At 42.0% G+C, this 24790-nt stretch overlaps 1 protein-coding gene across 1 annotated transcript in view; it reads right to left on the bottom strand.

Moving 5' to 3' along the window:
• Positions 1–7161: 7161 nt before the first annotated feature.
• Positions 7162–24790, bottom strand: part of hnrll (Heterogeneous nuclear ribonucleoprotein L-like) — a 59091-nt gene continuing 41462 nt past the window's right edge. Inside the window, 11 exon segments of the mRNA NM_001140019.1 lie at positions 7162–8787; positions 9370–9468; positions 9578–9635; positions 10220–10421; positions 10869–10941; positions 10944–10989; positions 11220–11431; positions 13032–13112; positions 17160–17232; positions 17363–17459; positions 17714–17799. Of these exon segments, the coding sequence (NP_001133491.1) occupies positions 8732–8787; positions 9370–9468; positions 9578–9635; positions 10220–10421; positions 10869–10941; positions 10944–10989; positions 11220–11431; positions 13032–13112; positions 17160–17232; positions 17363–17459; positions 17714–17799 (1083 nt within the window). The 3' untranslated portion in view covers positions 7162–8731.

A 24790-nucleotide genomic window follows, 5' to 3' on the forward strand; every position in this document is an offset into this window, starting at 1 on the left:
CAATAGGTATCAACGATGGAACCAAACCATCCCCTAGCAAGGTGGAGGTGGTACAAAGGGAGAACAAACAACTTAAAGAAACCTTGCTTGATGTACAGTGTCGATCAATGCGGGACAATCTAATATTTTCAGGGATACCGGAGAATGACAACAGCAGAGGCTGTGAGGACACAGTCCGAGACTTTATGTCAACTCAACTAAAACTGCCCACTGATGTGCGTAATGTCACTTTCTCCAGAGTCCATAGAATAGGTAAGGCCTCTGGAAATAGGCCACGGGCTATTATTGCATGTTTTGACAAATTTAAGCAAAAGGAAATGACGAAGAACATGGGCAGAGAACTCAGAAACACTGATTTTGGAATGAATGATCACTTCCCCACCGAGATCAATGAAAGGAGAAAAAAACTATATCCCATCATGAAGGAAAAACGTTGCCTGAATCAACGAGTCTCCATGGTGATGGATAAACTTTATATCAATGGGCAATTGTATCGGGACTCTAGAGTAACTCCCTGGCTATTTTAATTGAATGTTCAAATTTGAGTTTGTGTGTTGTAGTGTATCATGACAACTTCAACTATAACGAATACATGCTCTATTGATCTCCACTTGATAAGGAAAGGGTTGCATATAGCTCAGGTTAATGTATGTAGCCTTCCTAACAAAATACATGAGGTTTTTAACTTGGTCAACATAAATAATATTCCTATTTTGGCTTTGACCGAAACGCATTTAGATGCATCTGTAAATGATGGGCAAATTAACATTCATGGATATAGTCTACTTAGAAGGGACAGGAATAGGAATGGTGGGGGTGTAGCACTGTATATTCAGAATCAGATACCTTTTAAGAGGAGGGATGACCTTAATGTATGTCAAGTAGAGGCACTATGGGCTCATGTACATCTGCATCACCAGGCAGCCATATTGGTGTGATGTGTGTATAGACCTCCTAGCTCTAAGGTGTCCTATTTGGATGACTTATGTACTTGGTTTGACCAAGCCACAGATAGTAACAGATGTATTTATCTTGGGTGATTTTATATAAATTGGAAGGATCACAATAATTCAAATAGAACAAAATTGATGAGATATCCCGAGAACTGTGGTTTGAGACAAATGGTTAATGATACTACTAGATCATCAATTAAGATGGGTCATCGTTCAGACACGTGCATTGATCTGATTTTCTGTAATATACCATTGCAATGCTTAAAAGCCAGATCAATGCCAGTGGGCTGGACAGACCATAATACTGTGACCATAACCATCAACACCAAGGTTCCAAAGAAACCCCCTAGGATTGTGGTCAAGAGAAATTTTAAAACATTTAATCATGCGCTACTTCAAAATGATTTGCCTGCTGTACCCTGGGAGCTGATTTATCTAGAGAATGATTTAAATCATGCTACAGAATGTTTTATTGATTTGCTCACTGAGGTAATGGACCATCATGCCCCAGTAAGAAAGAGTACAGTTGGTGCTCGTCCATCTCCATGGATTGATGATGAATTGGGTGAGGCTTTTTCTCAAAGAAATATGTCAAAAGTCTTAGCAGCCAGGTCAAAATTAGAAATTGATGAACAGAATTATAGAACATTGCGTAATTATGCAGTTAAATTGAATCGAAAGAAAAAAAAGTTATTTTACAACAATGCTTTTATTGATTGTAAAAATGATTCTAAAAAGGTATGGAACACAGTTAAGGGCTTACTTAGTACATCTATCTCATCATGCCCATCTAGTGTGGAGGTTGACGGGAGAATAATAACAAAACCAGTTGATATTGCCAATCATTTTGCAGATTTTTTTCCAAAGAAAATGAATTTACTGAGCAACAATGTAAACATACATTCTTCCAAACAAGCTATTGTCCAATGGATTGATGATCATATTATGAGCAACAAGATCTGCTCTTTTAGTCTGCAAACGGTGTCAGTGGAGGAGGTGTTAAACCTATTGAAGTCATTACCTGATGGGAAATCTACAGGTTATGATCTTATGGACAATTTTTTGCTTCGCTGTGCTGCTCCCCAGATTGCAGTTCCACTGAGATACATATTTAATTGGTCACTGGAAAAGGGGATGTTTGCAAATGTATGAAAGCATGCGAAACTGTGTCCTATTCCGAAAGACTGCAAAGAACCCATTACTCCTGCCAATAGTCGACCAATTAGTCTGCTCCCTACACTCAGTAAGATATTGGAGGGTATTGTGAGTAGACAAATATGGGAGTACATTGAAAATAATGATCTGATTACAGCCAATCAGCATGCTTATCGCAAAAACCATTCCACTACCACTGCATTGGTTGACATGACTGACCAGTGGCTCAATGCTATGGATAATGGCAAGTTTGTGGGTGTACTATTTTTAGATTTCAGTGCAGCATTTGATTTAGTGGATCATTAAATAATTTTGACAAAATTAATGCATTATGGTTTTAAGGAGACAGCATTGAATTGGGTACAGTCATATCTAACTGACAGGAAACAGTCCACCTATATCAATGGTTCATTCTCTTCCCCTCATGTGTTAAACTGTGGAATACCGCAGGGCAGCTGCCTTGGGCCACTTCTTTATTTAATATATACCAACGCCCTATGCCTTACCTGAAACTCAAGCTACAATATTTGCAGATGATACTACAATTTATGCAGCAAGACAATCGGTTCAACAGGTACAGCAAGCTTTACAAGGAGATTTGGAGAATATCAGGGAGTGGGTTTGCCAGAACAAACTTGTTTTAAACACCAAGAAAACCAAAGTTATGTTGGTCTGTTCCACTAGGAAAAGGCCAAAACAGCATGGGATACAATTAAGTATGGGAGGAGTACAAATTGAAGAAGTGGCAGAAACCAAACTATTAGGAGTGCAGCTAGACAACTGCTTATCATGGTCGTCTCAAATAACTCATCTATGTAAAAAAAATATTAAAACAGCATGCATAATCAGAAGGCTAGCTAAATATTTACCAGGAAAAATTCTTGAACTACTGTTCTGTGGTCTGGGGAAATGCATCATCAAGTGAAGTTAGAAGGCTGCAGATTGCACAGAACAAAGCAGCAAGGATTGTTTTACGGTGGAGATATGGTTCTTCTGTTGGTTCTTCTGTTATAATACACAGAAATGTTGTGGGATTACAGTAGATGAAGAGTCATGCACAATGTTCTTGGTTGGTCATCAATCGACAAGATAATTGAAAAAAACATGCTTATTTTATTTCATAATATACATCATTTAAAACGGCCAAGTTCTATTCACAACGGTAATCAGTTGGTAAGAGACAGACATTCCGTAAATACTAGGAATAGATTGTCCACCATCTATGTGTTATCCAGACAGAAAAGAGAAAGAGGCAAAATAACATTTCGATATAGAGGAATAAAGAAATTGAATAATTTAACTGAGCAAACCAGAAACCTTTCAATATATACATTTAAATATAATACACAGAAATGTTGTGGGATTACAGTAGATGAAGAATCAATATTTTTTAGATTGAGTATTTATTGGTTCATTTATTAGTATATTATGTATGTTTGTAAGAGTGTGTTGTGTGAAAATGTGTTCGTATATAAATTGTATTTTAATGTTTAAGGACTCTTGGAAGATTAGTCCAAATAGGGACTAAAAGAGATCCAAATCAAATCAAATCAAGCTGAAAAAATCTAAGAAAGATGGCAGCTGTATTACTGTCCCGTGTGCTCCCTCTCCGGCCTCTAGGTCGCCAGGCTGCTCGTTTATGGCGCACACCTGTCACCAGCGTTGCGTGCATTTGCTCGTAATGACACTCACCTGGACTCCACACCTCCGTGATTACCTGCCCTTTATATGTCACTCCCTTTGGTTTCTTTCCCTGTCGTCATTGTTTCTGTTTCTTGTCGGTGCGCTGTTTGTGTTTATTGTTTTGTTTGTTCATTTATTTATTAAACATATTCACTCCCTGAACTTGCATCCCGACTCTCAACGTACAACGTTACAATTACCTCTCTTAACCTTTTCCTTGTGTAAATGCTCCCATTATTTTGAGTTAATCGAGGAGAAAGAGAACAACATTTTAGTCAAATGCAAAACTCCGCAAAGACAGCGTTGATTTCTTCGTCCAGAAACACATCAAACCTGATCAAGCTTCGGGAGGTTGTGCACAAAGGCCCAAAGCTGGTAGCCAAAGTTCCATAAATGTGTGAAAGAGGAGAAATCTATAAACAAAGATGCATAAATAATATTTCCAATTTCTAATGAAATTTCCATATAAACAATCAAAATATCTGATAAATGCAATTCAAAACATCAATAATGACATTAACATATTCTGAACAAAAATATAAACGCAACATGAAACAATTTCCAAGATTTTACTGAGTTACAGTTCATAGAAGGAAATCAGTCAATTGAAATACATTCATTAGGACCTAATCTATGGATTTCACGACTGGGCAGGGGCGGGTGGGCCTGGTAGGGCATAGGCCCACCCACTGGAGAGCCAAACCCAACCAGTCAGAATACGTTTTTTTTCTTCCCCACAAAAAGGGCTTTATTACAGACATAAATACTCCTCAGTGCCGCGGTTGTGAGGCCAGTTGGATGTACTGCCAAATTCTTTAAAACAACTTATTGTTGTAGAGAAATTAACATTAATTTATCTGGCAACAGCTCTGTTGGACATTCCTGCAGTCAGCATGCCAATTGCACACTCCCTCAAAACTTGAGACATCTGTGGCATTGTGTTGTGTGACAAAAGTGCAAATTTTAGTGTGGCCTTTTATTGCCCCCAGCACAAGGTGCACCTGTGTAATGATACTGCTGTTTAATCAGCTTCTTGATATGCCACACCTGTCAGGTGAATGGATTATCTTGGCAAAGGAGAAATGCTCACTAACAGTGATATAAACTAATTTGTGCACAACATTTGAGAGAAATAAGCTTTTTGTGCATATGGAACATTTTATGGATCTTCTATTTCAGCTCATGACAAATGAGACCCACACTTTACATGATGCGTTTATATTTTTGTTCAGTATGTATTGCTAAGAATGTGAGAGTAGGGTGACTCCCCTAGCAGGTCTCAAACCCAGGCCACCAATACCAAACACCCTAACCACTGTCCTAATAAGGATATCTGTAGGGAATGTGCTCATTGGGACAGTGTAGTTAGGCCCTGTCTAGAAGAAAACCTAACCCAATATTTCCCAAACTCGGTTCTAGTTACCCCAAGGGCTGCACGTGTTGGTTTTTGCCCAGGCATTACACAGCTGATTCAAATGATCAAAGCTTGATAATTAGATGATTATTTGAATCAGCTGTGTAGTGCTAGGGCAAAAACCAAAACGTGCAGCCCTTGGGGTACCTAGGACCGAGTTTGGGAAACACTGCCCTAACCCCTCCTTCCTACAGTAGGCACTTGTGTAGATCTGAAACAACTTGATAGGTGTAAGCAATAGGGTGAATACACTTTGAAGTACATCTCAGCTCTGTTAGAAGTACACTCAAGAAAATAGTTTATTGATCATAGTGATTCAGGAGTATCATTAAAACAGGTTGATATGCCCCACCAAAATTACACAACTATACGGAAAGCCCTTAAATTGTTGAAATAAGTTAATCAAATCAATGATGAGAGAATAGCCAGACTAACTGATACCTGACATGGACATGGTGGCGTAGCAGAAGGATCAGAATACCATGAACCAAGAGGTTGTGACTTTAAATCATAGGTGAGGACATGTTGAAGAATAATTACTGTATAAATGAACATGCACAATGCAATCGTGTGTCAAATGCGTAAGTTTAAAAGACTGTATGTTAAAAACTATCCCTCGCCAACAGACAAAGAGCTATGAACGGATCAGTGGTTCATCAATCAGGGCATTGATTGGCTCGGCAACAGTGATGTGTAAAGACATTTTGTTTGGGACACATACATGCTTTTGCAACGTTCCTGTGAAACTTGTCTAGAACATGAATATCTTATGTTTTGAGAACATGACAACCATGTTCTGTGTAATGTATGTTTGGTGGGACATTGAAGGAATATTTTCTTAACCCTCAGAAAACTGGACAAAGGATTGTTCTTGCAATATTCTCATGAAACATGTCTAGAACATTCATATTTCTTATTCTGAGAACATGGCAACCCTGTTACGTGTATGTTTGGTGGGATGTTGATGGAATATTCTTCTAACCGACAGAACTGGAAACACAAATGTTATTGCAACGTTCCCATCAAACGTGTCTAGAACATTAATATCTTATGTTCTGAGAACATGGCATCTATGTTCTGTGTATGTTTGGGGGGACGTTGATGGAATATTCTCCTAACCCTCAGAAAACTGGACACATGAATGTTCTTGCAACGTTCCCATGAAATGTATCTGTAACAATATCTTAAGTTCTGTGAACATGGTAACCATCTTCTGAGAAAATTCTATTTGACATTAAGGGAATGGTCTCTTGGAAAATTTCCTTGCACATCACGGGAACATTTCTATGAAAACCTTAGTTAATGACCTAATGAGACTGAAGGGAACATTCTCCAAAGTTGTGGGTAGAGACCAGGCTGGAGTGTGAAAGAGAGAGATTGTGTGGGGGTGGAGAGAGGTGTTTGTGAGTTGTTGCCCACTTGGGTTTGTATAAGTTTATGTTTTTCTTGGTTTTTCAGTTAAGAGAGCAAGACATGTTTGTTATTTCAGTACATGTCACTAGCTGTGTACAGTATCTCATCTGAAAGGAAAAATAACTAGCATGAATAATGTTACTGTGTCTGTATGCCTCCGTTTCCATCCTTCCATTTCCTCTTCTTTTGTCCCATCCTCCCAACCAGCTCTCTCCACATTTAAATGTACATCTATGTTTTCTCAAGTCATGAAAAGTAAAGCTTTCGCTGTGTGAACCCGTTTTCCTTTTTTGACAATGGGGCTCTTGAAAGCCAAAAGGCTGCAGTATTCTATTTTTACAAGTTATGCCCTCAGAGATACATTTGTGGGCAGAGGGATCCTCTGAAGTTTGTTTAAGAGGATTCGTGGGAGTGTGTTCTCAAAGCTCATAGGGCTGGAGACTACACAATCAGTAGTGTTCATGAAGATTTTATTCTGGTGTCACTCCAATGGCTATCACTGGCACAGATTTCCAAACTCAAACACAAAATCCACCACAAAGACACAGACACAACGCCATTTAATGACCAGTCAGACATGGACATCATGGGTACTACCTATCTGAACATGCGTGTAGTGAGAATTTAAGACCCTCCTTCCGTTTGATGATACCATTAAATGAAGCACAAGACTGCTGTTTATGGTAACTCAAGCCTTTTGAAATGTAACTCACCATGTGGAACAATTATGGAATCGTAAAGATGTAAGAGGATCTGAAGACTGCTGAATGTTTAATGAGTGTCACGCTCACAGCATGCATCCAGATCCAACCTACCCCTGATCCTGACGCCTGGATAACCCTTCACTGTAGTGGCAAATACTACAATCTGCTACTTGCAGAAAGGTTTGAATAACACCTATGTATTTGCTCACGTTATACAGTACAATATACAGAGTAGACCCATGGAATATGGTGTTAACATGTCATTTCCTTATTTTGCAAGTCAAATGAAATTCCACAATTCTTGTACAAAGCATTTGTACGATCATATTATTTGTTACCCTCTTTGGCAGGGCTGTTCCCAAATAACCTTAGGTATTTGAGGGATTAAAAATAAAACATATCTATAACATTGTTGCTATATTTGCTAATTGATCAGGAAAAGAGCTAGGGATGATGCACAATGATTCTGGATACAGCCATTTGTGAACATAAGACATATCGGCGTGCCACTACACACCTAAAACAATCTGAATGTGCAAAACTACTGACACTGAACCAGTGCCGGCGAGCCATGATACGAACACAGTACTAACACTCAAACAGAGTGCCCCAAAACACTGACATACTACACAGACCATGGGCTCTTCGTGTGTAAACATCATACAAACGCGTCATCAAACAGTCCACTCCAAAGCAAAACACCTGCTGACACAATGTCTTCAAATAAGATTGATATTACACCTTCCCCCGTCCCACCCCTCCATAACACAACTTCCATTTCAATTCTATACACCTTTACATATTACAGTGTGATTTAAAATTCATATTGACACATTGTTCCACTGAAGTACCGACTGAGTTTTTGCTGCTCAACTGAATGTGCTGAGCATAAAAGCAGTGCTGTCAACCCATAAATATGGCGACCATGTTGGATAGTCTTCACCAGCATAGGCATAATAGATGTCCTCTATCCAGTCTTCAAACACAACGCAAAAATGAACAAGTCATCTCATTCTGTCCACAACAAGTCTTTTCAGGGGTCACCTGTTAAGGTACCATGCTCAGCCCCAATGGATGCCGGGAAGAGACAGGGCGTCATCTCTCAGTTCTTAGTTCTGATTGGCTCTCTCTATACAGAGAAAACAAAAAACGAAGAGAACAAAAAATACTCCAAAATAAGAGTTGTAAGATAAAAAAACCTCTTCAGCGATCTCCAGTGTTTCACACGTCTGTGTTTCAGTAGTCTTCTCCACTTCAAGAGGAGCCACCAGTCAGTCTGGATGAGGGCCCTCTTTATCAGTCTTGTCAGCTTAGTAGTCTGTCCCTCCCAGTCCCATCGCTTCTCTTTCTCTCGCCTTCTCTCCATCTCCATCTCACCCTCTCCTGCTGGTGCACTGGTCCTGTGGTCTTTAGAGGTGAGAGGACGTGGAGAAGCACAGCTTCAGGGTGTAGGGGTTAGAGCCATCTGGAAAAGGTCAGACACACGAGGTTACACACCTACTATACACACACTCACACATATCTCTACACATAAACAAACACACATGATCATATGGCATGCCCACACACGTGCACACTCTGCTGGGGACATTGGCAGGGAGAATTCTGAAGACGGGAGCGTTAAGTCCGGTCTGGGAAGAGAAAAGGTGTGCAGCAGATGGTGCAGACTCCTGTCCTAGTGTGCTCCCTCTATCTCACTTCAAGCACACACACGCACACACACACATCTAATCTCCCTCTGTGATAGCGACTGATTCCACAGGGCCAGGCTGAAACACCTGTGGTGCAAACCAACACATACAGGAGAAATACTGTAGAAAACAACCCCTGCTGCTAGAACAGACAGCATTGACAGCTTTCTCCCCTTTGGATTTCACAACATGTCCCTCATGCTATTTCACCCAGGAAAAATATATTTATTCTCTTCAGGTCTTCATGTAAGTTTGGTCTGAATCCAATTTTATGTGCATTTCTCCGACTGTATGTGGCACTATCCGTTATCCTGCTGAGAGCGACTACTAACGGTGGAGGCCATCTGGTCACTTACTTGGTATTCTGATCTGGTAGTGGTTTAGGACGGTCAAGACCTCGACAGCGTGTGTCTTGGAGTCAAACTCTAACAAGCCAGAAATGGTTTTGGAGGAGGCTGACAAGAAGAGAGGAGAAAAGGACAACTTAAGTATGACGGTACACTTAACTCCTTCAACAGCCGAACACACACAAATGGAAAAAGTAAAAAAAAAGCCCAAACTTACGCTTTGCATCAAACATCTTGAACTTGGTGAAACCTGGCACATCATGCTCTGAGCATAACTGTAAAAAAAAAAAAAAGGACAGCTGAGATAAAGGTTGTTGCGAGACAATACTTCTGTTCTAACCACAACCACAAAGTGGATCTCTTTAGTCTCGGTCAAACCACAAAAATCTTTGACAGTGAGTGACAGGCAGAACCATCAGCGGTGGTCTTCTTCTATGCAAGCTATTTTAATTGTGCAGCAAAAGAGTAGCGGGCTAATTTCACCTCTTAGCCCTATTGACAAAATATTAGATATGCACCCTCATTCCAACCACATACCCAAGATCCAGCTGGGCCTCTGAAATGTAGGGGGAGGGGCTTGTAATAGTTCAGCACACAGGATGAGTCCATGCTAAACGTTACCCCATACGGACCTCAGAAACCCTTCCCAATACCCTACCCTGCCATCCCAGCCATACCCTCAGCAGCTGGTACGTTCAGATGCCAGGAGGGATTTGCAGTAGTGCAGTACAAAGGATGGACTTCTGGGAGTTAATCATTACCTTACTCCCTACATCCCGTCCCCTAGCCTTGACCTTCAACCCCTCTGTTCAGGCCTCTGCTCACAGCCTCTCCACCATAGACCTTATCACAGCCCTACCCTCAGTAGCTGGTCCTCTGAGATGCAGGGGGGGACGTTGTAGTAGTGCAACACACAGGAGGGTGGCTGGATGATGTTCTTGGAGGCCTGGCCTTGGCTGGTGAAGCGGTTGTTCCTGGTCATGGCAAAGTCCTTATAGCTGCTGCTGCCGTCCTCCAGCTCAAACACCTGGCTGGGGATGACCGCATGCTGCTTGGACACACTGGAGAGGGGGAGATGAGAGAGGGAGAGGAGAGGGGGAGAGGAAAGGAGAGGAGAGGGGGAGAGAGAGAGAAAGAAAAAGGAGGAAGAGAGAAAAGGGAGGAAGAGAGAAATGGAGAGGGAGGGAGTTGAAGTCCAGGTCTAAAAGGCTCCTTAACAACTTCTACCCCCAAGCCATAAGACTACTGAACAATTCATCAAATGGTCACGCAGACTATTTTACAATGCTGCTACTCGCTGTTTATTATCTATGTATAGTCACTTGACCCCTACCTACATGTACAAATTACCTCCACTAACCTGTACACCCGCACATTGATTCTGTACCGGTAATTGGATTTGATAACAGAGAAAGAGTAATAAGATACTAGTAGACAATAATATTAATTACGTGGTTGAATACTGCAGGTCCTAAGCTTCCCTCTAATGTACTAACAAGGACACTCACCAGACGTTGAGCCTCTTGCCAAACACCTTGATGCTGTTGAGGTGAGTGATGGCCCTGTCCACTGCATACTCATCCCCATCTCTACTAGGGCAGTGCCTGGGACACTCTTCATGAACTTCACCTGCCACACACACAGTTTCAGACATTATGTGCATAGCAATCCTCAAATAGATTCACGCACCTTCAGCTACACCTACTTCAAACAGAAATACTTCAAACAGAATAACACACACTGCCCCCCCCCCCCTCTCCCCCTCAAAAAGATAAAAGAAATGTTCATTCACAGACAAACTACCACAACACACACATGGATGCCCTTAAGTTCCTCCTCAGGTGGGCCCCCCTGCCGACCTTTTCAATGTTGCCATAGAGACAGAAGAGGTTGAAGATGCGGGTGCAGTTCATCTTGGCGGGGTGCAGGCCGCTCACCATGGCGACAGAGCTGGAGCCGTGGTTGTAGGAGGAACTCTGGGGCAGGGGGTAGGCCACCACCTCTGGGATGTCGTGGGAGCTCAGCTTGTACCTGCTGTTCCCTGGGAGAGGCAGCAGGGGGCAGTGTGACCCTGGAATACATAACACAAGGGGAAAGGAGGAGCTGGGGTTACAACTTTCACTTCCACCTGGGTTGTGCTCAGTAGGCACAAAACGGGGGAAACATTTTGAAACCAAGGAGATCAGCTACTACTTTCTTGTCCCGTTCGGTCCTCATGAACACAACCCTGATGGTGAAAGGAGTGTGGATGTGGGTTTTATTTTTCTCTACTAGCCTCTTGGGAGGTCTTTACTCCTCTCACCTTCAGATAGGATTGAGAATCTACACCCTCCAGCTGAGCAGTAGGGGTGTGTGGGAAGTGTGGATAGAGTGTGGATAATGTAGAACTCTGTGTGGATAATATGGAAGTCTGTGTGGATAATGTAGCAGTCTGTGTGGATAGTGTGGATAATGAAGCAGTATGTGTGGATAGTGTGGATAATGTAGCAGTATGTGTGGATAGTGTGGATAATGTAGCAGTATGTGTGGATAGTGTGGATAATGAAGCAGTATGTGTGGATAGTGTGGATAATGTAGTAGTATGTGTGGATAGTGTGGATAATGTAGCAGTATGTGTGGATAGTGTGGATAATGTAGCAGTATGTGTGGATAGTGTGGATAATGTAGCAGTATGTGTGGATAGTGTGGATAATGTAGCAGTATGTGTGGATAATGTAGCAGTATGTGTGGATAGTGTGGATAATGAAGCAGTATGTGTGGATAGTGTGGATAATGTAGCAGTATGTGTGGATAATGTAGCAGTATGTGTGGATAGTGTGGATAATGTAGCAGTATGTGTGGATAGTGTGGATAATGTAGCAGTATGTGTGGATAGTGTGGATAATGTAGCAGTATGTGTGGATAGTGTGGATAATGAAGCAGTATGTGTGGATAGTGTGGATAATGTAGCAGTATGTGTGGATAGTGTGGATAATGTAGCAGTATGTGTGGATAGTGTGGATAATGTAGCAGTATGTGTGGATAATGTAGCAGTATGTGTGGATAATGTAGCAGTATGTGTGACATAGAGACAAAGGAGGCCGATATTTCTTTATTTAACCTTCATTTTTATCAGAGAGTCATACTGAGACCAAGGTCTATGTTACAGATGAACCCTGAATTACATAAACTACAGAAAATAGACGCACCAAATATAAATACAAAATGCAAGCAGAAAGAAAGAAAAACACATTCATCAGAAATAAGTTCCTCAATCAGCCTTCTGAATTACACTACGGGGGACCAGTACGTGGGAAAAAAATTATGAAATGTATGTATTCACTACTGTAAGTCGCTCTGGATAAGAGCGTCTGCTAAATGACTAAAATGTAAAATGTAAATGAATTTAAGAACATTTAGAAAATCTTTCCACAAACAAGGTGCATGAAAACTAAAAGCTGTACTCAGTAGAGACCAAAGGAGTTCCAGAGTTAACCATCCCTGAGACCGGGGGTGGGAACTCATGTCTAAAGTTCAGTAATGATGTTAGGTACAGTGGGACTTTTTGTAAAAGGGCTTTTTAAATGAAAACATATCTATGTATCAACCTGCGTGACATCAAAGAGGGATATGGTTGGCACACTGAGTAATAGGTAGTGTTTTGGTGCTGGGGTTAGGAGGGGGGATCTTACCGTATCCGTTGTCTCCGTAAGAGGACGGGTGCTCCCCTAGTATGGCCTGTCTCTGCCTGCCCTTCCCACGCTCTGAAACATCAACACATTGACAGCATAGGGAGAGAGTATGAGGAAAATGGCTCTGGGCTACACATTCAAATAGGAGCTATTCAAATAGACATGCTGATAAAAAGGTCATTGGAGGTCAATAAGCATAATATAATTAGAGAAGCGACAGAAGACCTGTGACATTACAGGTGAGTCTGAATACACTGGTGATACCCCAAGTCTGTCGACATTTAACATTCATTTACAAGTTCACATAGTAACAGTACTAGTAACAGTACTAGTAACAGTACTAGTAACAGTACTAGTAACAGTACTAGTCATTAGGCAACATATGGAACAAATGCTATTGATTAACACACGTTAGAATATAAATCCTGGTAATATTGTGCATTAGAAGGACTTCAATGCATCCAGAGTTGTACCTTTACCATGCATTAGTACTATGTTGTACTATTTGAACAATAGTACTATGTTGTACTATTACATACAGAGAGGAGACACCAATACATGTAGGCCTAAAGTAGGTCTACTGTTAATCACGACGCCAATTTACTTTACTAAATACAATTTACATCCTTCAGCAATCTATACACAAGGAACAGTGGAGAGAAGATTCCAAAACAGAAAGAAAAAACAAAGGGCATATTTTAAACAGGGGAAACATTGTTACATTTCTATACAAAGATTGGTGGAGGAGAAGTACCTGAATTACATCACTAGGGTGAACAGTCAGCAACCCTCTCACTGAGGTCTTGGCTTTACTGGCACAGGTTGTCTCTTTCAGCACAAGTGAAACAACATCAACCTGTGTTGCATCATCAGATAGTCAGTTCACAACTGGCACAGAATCACAGAGAGATACATGGAGAGATACATGGAGAGATACATGGAGAGATACATGGAGAGATACATGGAGAGATACATGGAGAGATACATGGAGGCACATGATGGACAAAGAGCAGCTGCAGTTCCCATCTCCCACAAGAGCAGTCCCAACTGAGCCCTAAGTAGAAGACTAACAATACAGTTGAAAAGATAAGAAGAAACCTACTGGGCACAGAGGTCAATTCAGCATCTATTCCACGTTGGTTGAAATGATGTTAGTTCAACCAGTGTGTCCCCAGTGGGAACCTTCCATGTTCCATGAATCAGAGCTCCTGTTTTTCTACATGGAAACCCAGATAATATCACTCCAATTATTCAGTTCAATAAGTTTACCTCTACAGCTGAAAAGCCCCTCTATAACTTACAAGTAACACGATCTCCTTTATTAGTCAGTAATGCTCCACTACAGCTTACAGGAACCGATCTATGTAACTATTGCAGTCAGGTCAGCTCTGTGCTTGGGGGGGGGTTGGGTGATGCCGTGTGGTATCCACAACAGTCCCCCCAGGCCAAGTCACAGTCACACACACACTCTACTGAAATGCTGCATGGGTGTAAAATGATAAGGGGGATTATTAAGAGAGAGAGCTTTCATCAGATAGTCAAAGTGACCTTCAGTCACAGATTAGGGGCGTACAGCAGGGTTCACCGCCCTGTTTGCTGTGCCAGCGGAAGCCATCATTACCCCCCCATCTCACCCTATGCCTCCCTCCACAATCAGGCCTCAAACAGCATCTATTATTATACCCTGAGATCCACCCCCACCCCCCATGCCTCACAAAAACCCTCTCCTCTGCTCGTCCTCTGGGGGGGAGAAGAAGGGAAACTATCCATCATTAACAACACCCTCGGAGAGACTGCAGACCCATGCTGTGCACTCAACCTTTATTTATCCAGGTAAAGTTACCAGAGAACAGATTTGCTTTGGCAACCATAATTCCCAGGCCAACTGGTGCACTGAGCATGATTAGAGAATGAAAGCGCTGCTTCTCTTCTTGGCTGACTTTCTCCCGTTTTTTATGGAATGGTCCGTTAGAATTTCAGTTTAAATTGCTAGTTATTTACCCAACCCAAGCCGAATGCTATTTCCTCCAAAGGAGCCAGGGGATGAGAGTCATAGCAAAGTCTCCTTGCGGAGGACTACTAGCTAAAAAGGCAGCTAATCTTCGCTGTGGGCAACAGCAATATGAACCCTGCTTTGGCTAAGGCAACTCACAGGGGACGTGATGTCACAGACAGCCTCTCTGGCTGGTCCCCATGGGATGTGAACCAGACACCATGTTGTTGCACGTAGAGCATGGCGCTCTAACGTGTTGTAACACCATGTTGACACCTGTTCCTAAATGCCAGAGATATAGGTTCTCTATAAGGAAAGGTGCTACAGACCGGATCGCACAGTATATACTGCTGGTGTGGGATACTTCATTACACAGCAGCTGATAGAACCATGACTTATACTTATGCTGATATACAATCCAATACCCAGTATAATAAAAGTGTGAGGGAGATTTAAAGTGAATCAAATATATGTTCCTCTTAGGTAAGCGGAGAGCGGCATGGTACTGAAGCAGTCAGTCCCGAGGCGAGGTGAGAGACGTCGACAGAGGACGCTGGAGGAATACATTTGAGTGTCCTAAGAATGACGCCACAGCAGGAGGCTAGCTCCCTCTCACTGGGCTTTCAAATGAGTTAGCATCTCGCCTGACTTCTCATTCAGCAGTCGACTATGTCCCCTGGTTCATTTGAGTAGATGGATGCACTAGGAGAAAAGGGGCTGACTTTCACAGGGCAATGCCTTTCAGATAGAGATATACAGTTTGGGTCTCTGATAGAGGGCCTCTAAGGAACTGTGACTCTCTTCATCCACACGATGTACCCCCATTAACAGTGCATTCAAGAATAGACACTCAATGTTCAGGATTTCATCTAAACAGTTCTCTCTGCTACAGTAGGCATTTCAACACATTGACACTGACAGAAATGCTATAATATAAAGTCGTTTACAGTAGAAAATAGTGTCACCTTGGTGTTTAAGTAGATTACAGAGCAGAGATTTCTTGCTTATTGTCTGACTTAAGACAAAGACTAGAAGACAAAGAGAGAAATACACTCATGTTCGCATGTCCAGACTAGGGATAGTATAGACTAATACATCGATATTTCTACTACTGATTATTTGGTGAGAGAATATAAAGGGTTTTAACCAGTCAGATAACTGACTGAATACGATCAGGACGCAAGCAAGAGAAGAAAATTGGTCCAGTCTATAAAGTCTAAAAGCAGCCAGTCCTCCAGCCATGAGGTGGCACTGGCGCGTTGTCCTGGGCGTGTTGATGTTGAGGTTGCATGAGGTCAGGATGAATGAGTAGTCTCTCTCCCTCTCTCTTGAGGTTTGGGTGAAGATGGATGCATGTTGCTGTGCAGGGTCAGCCTGTCGTCCATCCCTCTCTCACTCTATTCCCATGGGCGGCAGGTGCAGGCTTGTGAGAGACGGATGTGAGAGTGTGTTGCTTGGAGAAGGATGCGCAGTGGGTCGGTCTTGTGTTGGCTTGGTTGACTGCAGGTCTGTGGTCCATACTGGTCCTTAACCACCTCACAATAGGGGGCGCTACAGTCACAATGATGACTTCACATAGACGGGGTGGGATGGGGGGAGGGTAGTAAAGAGTAGTAGCCAACAACAGGCCATTTCTCTCCTCTTTTTTCAAACAGCATCTTTGCTACTATAACATTCCTCATGCAATGATATAACCACAGTGCTCTCCTCAGCCTCTGACTCAGTATCTGTCTGTCTCAAGTTAGCATATTTAGCACAGGATAATGAGAAGTATCACAATTTCTCTGTCTCATTTCAGCTGACGCAGACTAAACTCAAGACAAACAGTCCAGCTCTCTCTCTCTCTCTCTCGGTCTCTCTCTCAGCTCAGAGCATATCTATCTACAGCTTGTGGGGAATGAGAAGAGAAACAGCCACACTTCTTTGATATCCTTTCCTCTCCTGCTATTCTGTTTGCAGCCTGGGCAGATTTCAGATAAAGGGGGAGGAAAACCTGACTCTGCCCTGCAGGCTGCCCATGGACACTCTTACACAATTACAGCCCTATATGGCAGCCCATAGCCCTAACTCAGCAGCTTCTACACAATGAGATCACTCCATAGCCTACATATACAGAACAAGGAGCAGAATCTTACCTCTTCGGACCAGGTAAGGCTTTGTGTAGTCCCAGCTCTCGTTGTCATTTCTGATCACGTTCAAGCGAGTTGGCTATAGGAGGGAAACAACAGATATGTTGCTGCATGCTGAGGCTGATCATCAGGAAGTGTTACGGCGTTTTAAAGAAAAACTATTTGCTAAGCGTTATGTATGTGATTGTGTGTGGTGAATATAGACTTACCCTTGCATATTCGATTTTTAAGGTGCAGCAGCCGGCATAGATGTCGGCTCCATTGAGAGCAGCCTTAGCTTTCTGAGCGCACTCAATGGACTCAAATGTGAGGAGGGGCAGTTAAGGACAACAGCAACACAACCAAATAACCTCAAGCCTCAATGTACAATTACAAGTCCCCAGATAGAAGATATAAAACCTCTAAAACCATCAACAAAAACAAATCTAAGCTGGTTGAATAATTTGACCTGTGGATGCCTTTTTTATGGTCACACCCTCCAACACTCACACTCTAACAGGCAGCCAGGCAGCCAGCCAGCGAGCCAGCCAGCCAGCCAACCAGCTAGACAGAAAGGATATTCCACCATGGCCTGGATGCCGTTGCGTTTGAAGATGACGATGCGCATCACACTGCCTATGGGGTTGCACACTGTGTAGAGAACATCCTTGGAGACAAGAAATGGAGACACACGGAAGGCTTTAGTCAGCTCTCACCAAGGCTGCAGCTGGAAGATAAATGTTCCAATTAAAACTGCATTTCTCCCTGACACCTACAACACCGTAGACAATATACCAGGTTGTGACAAATTTGTTCACAATATTTGAGAGGTTCTGTGTGAAATTGGTGGAATAATGAGAACCAGTGTGAGACTTCATAAAGTAGGAACATCTGTGTGTCCTTAGAGTAGAGCTGATGCAAACTGGATGCAGGAACCTAAACTCAGCAACAACAAAAAAAACGTCCTCTCACTGTCAAATGTGTTTATTTTCAGCAAACTTAACATGTGTAAATATTTGTATGACCATAACAAGATTCAACAACTGAGACATAAACTGAACAAGTTCCACAGAAATGTGACTAACAGAAATGGAATAATGTGTCCCTGAACAAAGGGGGGTCAAAATCAAAAGTAACAGTCAGTATCTGGTGTGGCCACCAGCTGCATTAAGTACTGCAGTGCATCTCCTCCTCAATGACTGCATCAGATGTGCCAGTTCTTGCTGTGAGATGTTACCCCACTCTTCCACCAAGGCACCTGCAAGTTCCTGGACAATTCTGGGGGGAATGGCCCTAGCCCTCACCCTCCGATCCAACAGGTCCCAGACAAGCTCAATGTGATTGAGATCCAGGCTCTTCACTGACCATGTCAGAACACTGACATTCCTGTCTTGCAGGAAATCATGCACAGAACGAGCAGTATGGCTGGTGGCATTGTCAAACTGGAGGATCATGTCAGGATGAGCCTGCAGGAAGGGTACCACATGAGGGAGGAGGATGTCTTCCCTGTAAACGCATAGCGTTGAGATTGCCTGCAATGACAACAAGCTCAGTCCAATGATGCTGTGACACACCGCCCCAGACCCTCCAGAGTACAGGCCTCGGTGTTACGCTCATTCCTTTGACGATGAACACAAATCCGACCATCACCCCTGGTGAGACAAAACCGCGACTCGTCAGTGAAGAGCATTTTTTGCCAGTCCTGTCTGGTCCAGTGATGGTGGGTTTGTGCCCATAGGCGACGTTGTTGCCGGTGATGTCTGGTGAGGACTTGCCTTACAACAGGCCTACAAGCCCTCAGTCCAGCCTCTCCCAGCCTATTGCGAACAGTCTGAGCACTAATGGAGGGATTGTGCGTTCCAGGTGTAACTCGGGCAGTTGTTGTTGCCATCCTGTACCTGTCCCGCAGGTGTGATGTTCAGATGTACCGATCCTGTGCAGGTGTTGTTACACGTGGTCTGCCACTGCGAGGACGATCAGCTGTCCGTCCTGTCTCCCTCTTAGGCGTCTCACAGTACGGACATTGCAATTTATTGCCCTGGCCACATCTGCAGTCCTCATGCCTCCTTGCAGAATGCCTAAGGCACGTTCACACAGATGAGCAGGGACCCTGGGCATGTTTCTTTTGGTGTTTTTCAGAGTCAGTAGAAAGGCCTCTTTAGTGTCCTAAGTTTTCATTACTGTGATCTTAATTGCCTACCGTCTGTAAGCTGTTAGTGTCTTAACGACTGTTCCACAGGTGCGTGTTCATTAATTGTTTATGGTTCATTGAACAAGCATGGGAAACAGTGTTAAAACCCTTTACAATGAAGATCTGTGAAGTTATTTGGATTTTTACGAATGATCTTTGAATGACAGGGTCCTGAAAAAGGGACCTTTCTTTATTTGCTGAGTTTATATGTTATCCATTTATTTTAAAGTACCATTAGTCTTGATATAAGACACTAACTATGGCGTTGTATGTCTATCTATAAGATAGCGTGTATATATCTATGTCCATACAGTACCAGTCAAAAGTTTGGACACACCTACTCAATCCAGGGTTTTTCTTTATTTTTACTATTTTCTACATTGAAGAATAATAGTAAAGACATCAAAACTATGAGATAATACATATAGAATCATTTAGTAACCAAAAACTGTTAAAGAAATCTAAATATATTTTATATTTGAGATTCTTCACAGTAGCCACCCTTTACCTTGATGACAGCTTTGCACACGCTTGGCATTCTCTCAACCAGCTTCACCTGGAATGCATTTCAATTAACAGGTGTGCCTTGAACTTTGAAAGTTTCTTCAAGTGCAGTCGCAATAATCATCACGCGCTACGATGAAACTGGCTCTCATGAGGACCGCCACAGGAAAGGAAGACCTAGAGGTACCTCTGCTGCAGAGGATAAGTTCATTAGAGTTACCAGTCTCAGAAATTGCAGCCCAAATAAATGCTTCAGAGTTCAAGTACCAGACACATCTCAACATCAACTGTTCAGAGGAGACTGTGTGAATCAGGCCTTCATGGTCAAATTGCTGCATAGAAACCACTACTAAAGGGCACTAATAAGAAGAAGAGACTTGCTTGGGTCAAGAAACACAAGCAATGGACATTAGACCGGTGGAAATCTGTCCTTTGGTCTGATGAGTCCAAACTGGAGATTTTTGGTTCCAACGGCCGTGTCTTTGTGAGACGTAGAGTAGGTGAATGGATGATCTCTGCATGTGTGGTTCCCACCGTGAAGCATGGAGGAGGAGGAGGTGTGATTGTGTGGGGGTGCTTTGCTGGTGATACTGTTGGTGATTTATTTAGAATTCAAGGCACACTTCGCGGGCTAGGGCTATTTGACCAAGAAGGTGAATGATGGAGTGCTGCATCAGATGACCTGGCCTCCACAATCACCCAACCTCAACCCAATTGAGATGGTTCGGGATGAGTTGGACTGCAGAGTGAAGGAAAAGCAACCAACATGTGCTCAGCATATGTGAGAACTCATTCAAGACTGTTGGAAAAGCATTCCAGGTGAAGCTGGTTTAGAGAATGCCAAGAGTGTGCAAAGCTGTCATCAAGGCAAAGGGTGGCTACTTTGAAAAATCTAAAATATATTTGGATTTGTTTAACACTTTTTTGGTTACTACATGATTCCATATGTGCTATTTCGTAGTTTAAAAAAAATATATACAATGTAGAAAATTGTAAAAGTAAAGAAAATCCCTTGAATGAGTAGGTGTGTCCAAACTTTTGACTGGTACTTTATATCTATCAGTACTTTAGTGTGTGTTGTTATACTTCTATGCTTGTATGTTCTAACAGAGTGAATGTGTCTCTCTAATCAGACAATTTGCCTCTATTTGCCTTAATAATAACATAATTCAACCCTATCTCGGTCTCTGCACATTTATCTTGGTTGTTGCGTGTGTTATTTCTTCTCTGCTCAGCTGGAGTGAGAGAGCATAAGGCTTTATCCTTTCTCAGCCTATTTGTGCATCCCATATCTGAGGAAGACTGATATACCTGAGCTTCCTGGTATTCTTATCATCAGCCTAGGGCTGTCCTCGACTAAAAAAAAAGTATTGGTCGACCGAGAGTCATCTGTTCTTTCGACCAATTTTTCCATATGTGTTTTAATTAAATCAACTATATGCACTGAGCTTGTCTGATGCGTTAAGCAAACTGTTTGATTAAATAAGTAAGACACACAGATGACAAGAGGGAGTCCGACCGCAATTGATTTGATTGTGCCAGGCCGGGCTCAGACTTGCTGTGCTGTGTTAAAAAAAACAGCTAGTAACTGTGTGACTAGCACCCGTTGTCTCTCTCTCCTCCCTGCTGCAGTGACAACAGTGTTTATCGCGCTGTCCGTGTTGCTGAACCTGAAAAATAATTACAGTCATTTCTGACTGAAAAGTTTGGTTACTGAAATCCCTAATTTGTTTCGGTTAAACATTCCCTATTCCCTCAACCCTTGCTCTCGTTACATGACACATGTATGCATCGCATGCACATGACCAATAGGGCCTGACCTATAGCACAAACTCTGAACGCCGAAACACAAAATTGATGCAGATGACGTGACGAATAACCTCAAAACGGGGGGAATGTTTGGTTGCTCAGGAGGTAAAGGGGAAGTCAGATGTGTGGAATACATTTGACTAATTGCAGAAAATACTGGAGATCAAGAAAAATAAGGTAAGGTGTGCCAAACAGGTGCTGTTAGATTACAATATAATTTTTCAGACTGTTTGAAACAATGTAAACAACACTAATTCAATTATAAGCATACCAGAGAGTGTTGTAAGTCTTTTTTCATTTCTTTTTTGAAAGCCTTTATTACAGCAAAGACTAAAAACAGTTGCATGAATTTGGGAATGCAATTGCCGAAATGGAACGGTTTATTTATTGTTTCCGCTAATTATTCAAGGTTCGCTTTGTTATTTGAAAACTAAAATGCTTGATTGCATTTCATGAATGACTCGTATGCTGTGTGATGACATTAACGAATGAATGATTGATTGATACAGCAGCCTATATAAGTATTGAAATACAGGCCTAAGTTACGGTATTAAGACTAAACAAGATGCCCTCTTTGGCCTACAGCTTGATGGTGGTTATCTTCTTACAGCTCTTTAAGGATAGGGGGCAGTATTGACAATTTTGGAAAAAATATGTGCCCATATTAAACTGCCTCCTACTCAAACTCAGAAGCTAGGATATGCATATTATTAGTAGATTTGGATAGAAAACACTCTGAAGTTTCTAAAACTGTTTGAATGGTGTCTGTGAGTATAACAGAACTCATATGGCAAGCAAAAACCTGAGAGAAATCCTACCAGGAAGTGGAAATCTGGATGCATGGGCTCTCTTCAAGTCATTTCCTATTGAATACACAGTGACGTAGTAATAATTGTGCACTTCCTAAGGCTTCCACTAGATGTCAACAGTCTTTACAACGTTGTTTGAGGCGTCTACGATGAACAGAGACCGAATGAGAAGGTGGGGAAGTTGGTGAGCCAGGGAATGACATCACTTCATTGGTGCGCGTTCACAAGGGTGGATCCTCTGTTCCAAAACGTTTTTCAAGACACAGGAACCGTCAGGTTGAAATATTACTGAATCTTCACGTTCTAAAGGCCCTAAAGATTGATGTTTTACAACGTTTGACATGTGTGAACGAACGTAAATACAACTTTTTTAAACTTTTCGTCGTGACATTGTCCGCGCGCTTCCTACATTTGGAGTAGCTGAACTGAACGCGCTAACAACAAGGAGTTATTTGGACATAAATTATGAACTTTATCGAACAAAACAACATTTATTGTGGACCTGGGATTCCTGGAAGTGCCTTCTGATGAAGATCATCAAAGGTAAGGGAATATTTCTAATGCAATTTATGATTTTAGATGACTCCAAGATGGTGGCTATCTGTATAGCCTAGTGTATTTTTCTGAGCTCAGTACTCAGATTATTGCAAAGAGTGCTTTCCTCGTGAAGCTTTTTTGAAATCTTTCACAGCATTAGCATAAAGGAGATGTTCATCTATAATTCTTTGAACGACAGTTTAATATTTTATCAACGTTTATGACAAGTATTTTTGTAAATTGTGGCGCTGATTCACCGGCAGTATTTGAGGGAAAATATTTTCTGAACGTCACGCGCCAAAGGAAAATGCTGTTTTTATATATAAATATGAACTTTATCGAACCAAAAAAATGCATGTATTGTGTAACATGATGTCCTAGGAGTGTCATCTGATGAAGATCGTCAAAGGTTAGTGCTGCATTTAGCTGTGTTTTGGGTATTTGTGATGCATGCTAGTTGCTTGGAAAATGGCTGTGTGGTTATTTGTGTTGATGTACTATCCTAACATAATCTAATGTTTTGCTTTCGCTGTAAAGCCCTTTTGAAATCGGACAACGTGGTTCGATTCAGGAGAAGTGTATCTATAAAATGGTGTAAAATAGTCCTATGTTTGAGAAATAGAAATTATTAGATTTGTGGTTTTGAATATGGCACTCTGATTTTTCACTGGCTATTGTCAAACTCGTCGTAAGAGGTTTTAAACAAGGCTGCTATACTAAGCCTACTAATGATAATAACATTACTTATTATAATGATCATAATAATAATAATAACAATAAGGAGATAAAAAAGGAGGGTTATTATTATTATTTTTATTAAATACAGCCGGAAAGAACTTTTGGATATCAGAGCAGCGGTAACTCACCAGCATTACGACCAGGAATATGACTTTCCCAAAATGGATCCTTTGTTTGTACCCCCCAGGGCAATTGAACTTATTCCAGAGTCTTCTCCAAAACACATCCGGCAGAGAAGAGGTATTCGGAGTGGACTTCTAGTCCGACTCAGGAGGCGTGCACACCATCTACCGCTCCGAGTTTATTCCTCACTAATGTTCAGTCTCTGGCTAATAAAGTAGATGAACTCAGGGCGAGGATCTTCCAAAGAGACATCAGGGATTGTAACATACTCTGTTTCATGGAAACATGGCTCTCTCGGGATATACTGTCCCCATCCATACAGCCAGCTGGGTTCTCAGTACATCACGCAGATAGGAATAAAGAACTCTCCGGGAAGAAGAAAGGTATGTTTCATGATTAACTACACATGGTGTGATTGTGATAACATACATGTTTCTTTTGTTCAACCGAACAATACCTCACAATCAAATGCCGACCGTATTACCTCCCAAGAGAATTCACTTCGGTTATAGTCACATCTGTGTATATTACCCCTCAAGATGATACCCCGACAGCCATCAAAGAACTACACTGGACTTTATGCAAACTGGAAACCAAACATCCTGAGGCCGCATTTATTGTAGCTGGGGATTTTAACAAAGCACAGTTGAGGAAAATGCTACCTAAGTTCTACCATCACATTGACTGTAGTACTCGCTCTGGAAAAACATTGGACCACTGCTACTCAACTTTTCCAAATGCCTCCAAGGCCCTCCCCCGCCTTCCCTTCAGCAAATCTGATCACGACTCCATTTTGCTCCTCCCTTCATATAGGCAGAAACTAAAACAGGAAGTACTAAGGCCTATTCAATGCTGGTCTGACCAGTCGGAATCCATGTTTCAAGATTGTTTTGATCACGAGGACTGGGATATGTTCCGAGTAGCCTCTGAGAATAACATTGATGAAT

The sequence above is a fragment of the Salmo salar genome, chromosome ssa01, assembly GCF_905237065.1.
Source record: "Salmo salar chromosome ssa01, Ssal_v3.1, whole genome shotgun sequence".
Classification (NCBI taxonomy): domain Eukaryota; kingdom Metazoa; phylum Chordata; class Actinopteri; order Salmoniformes; family Salmonidae; genus Salmo; species Salmo salar.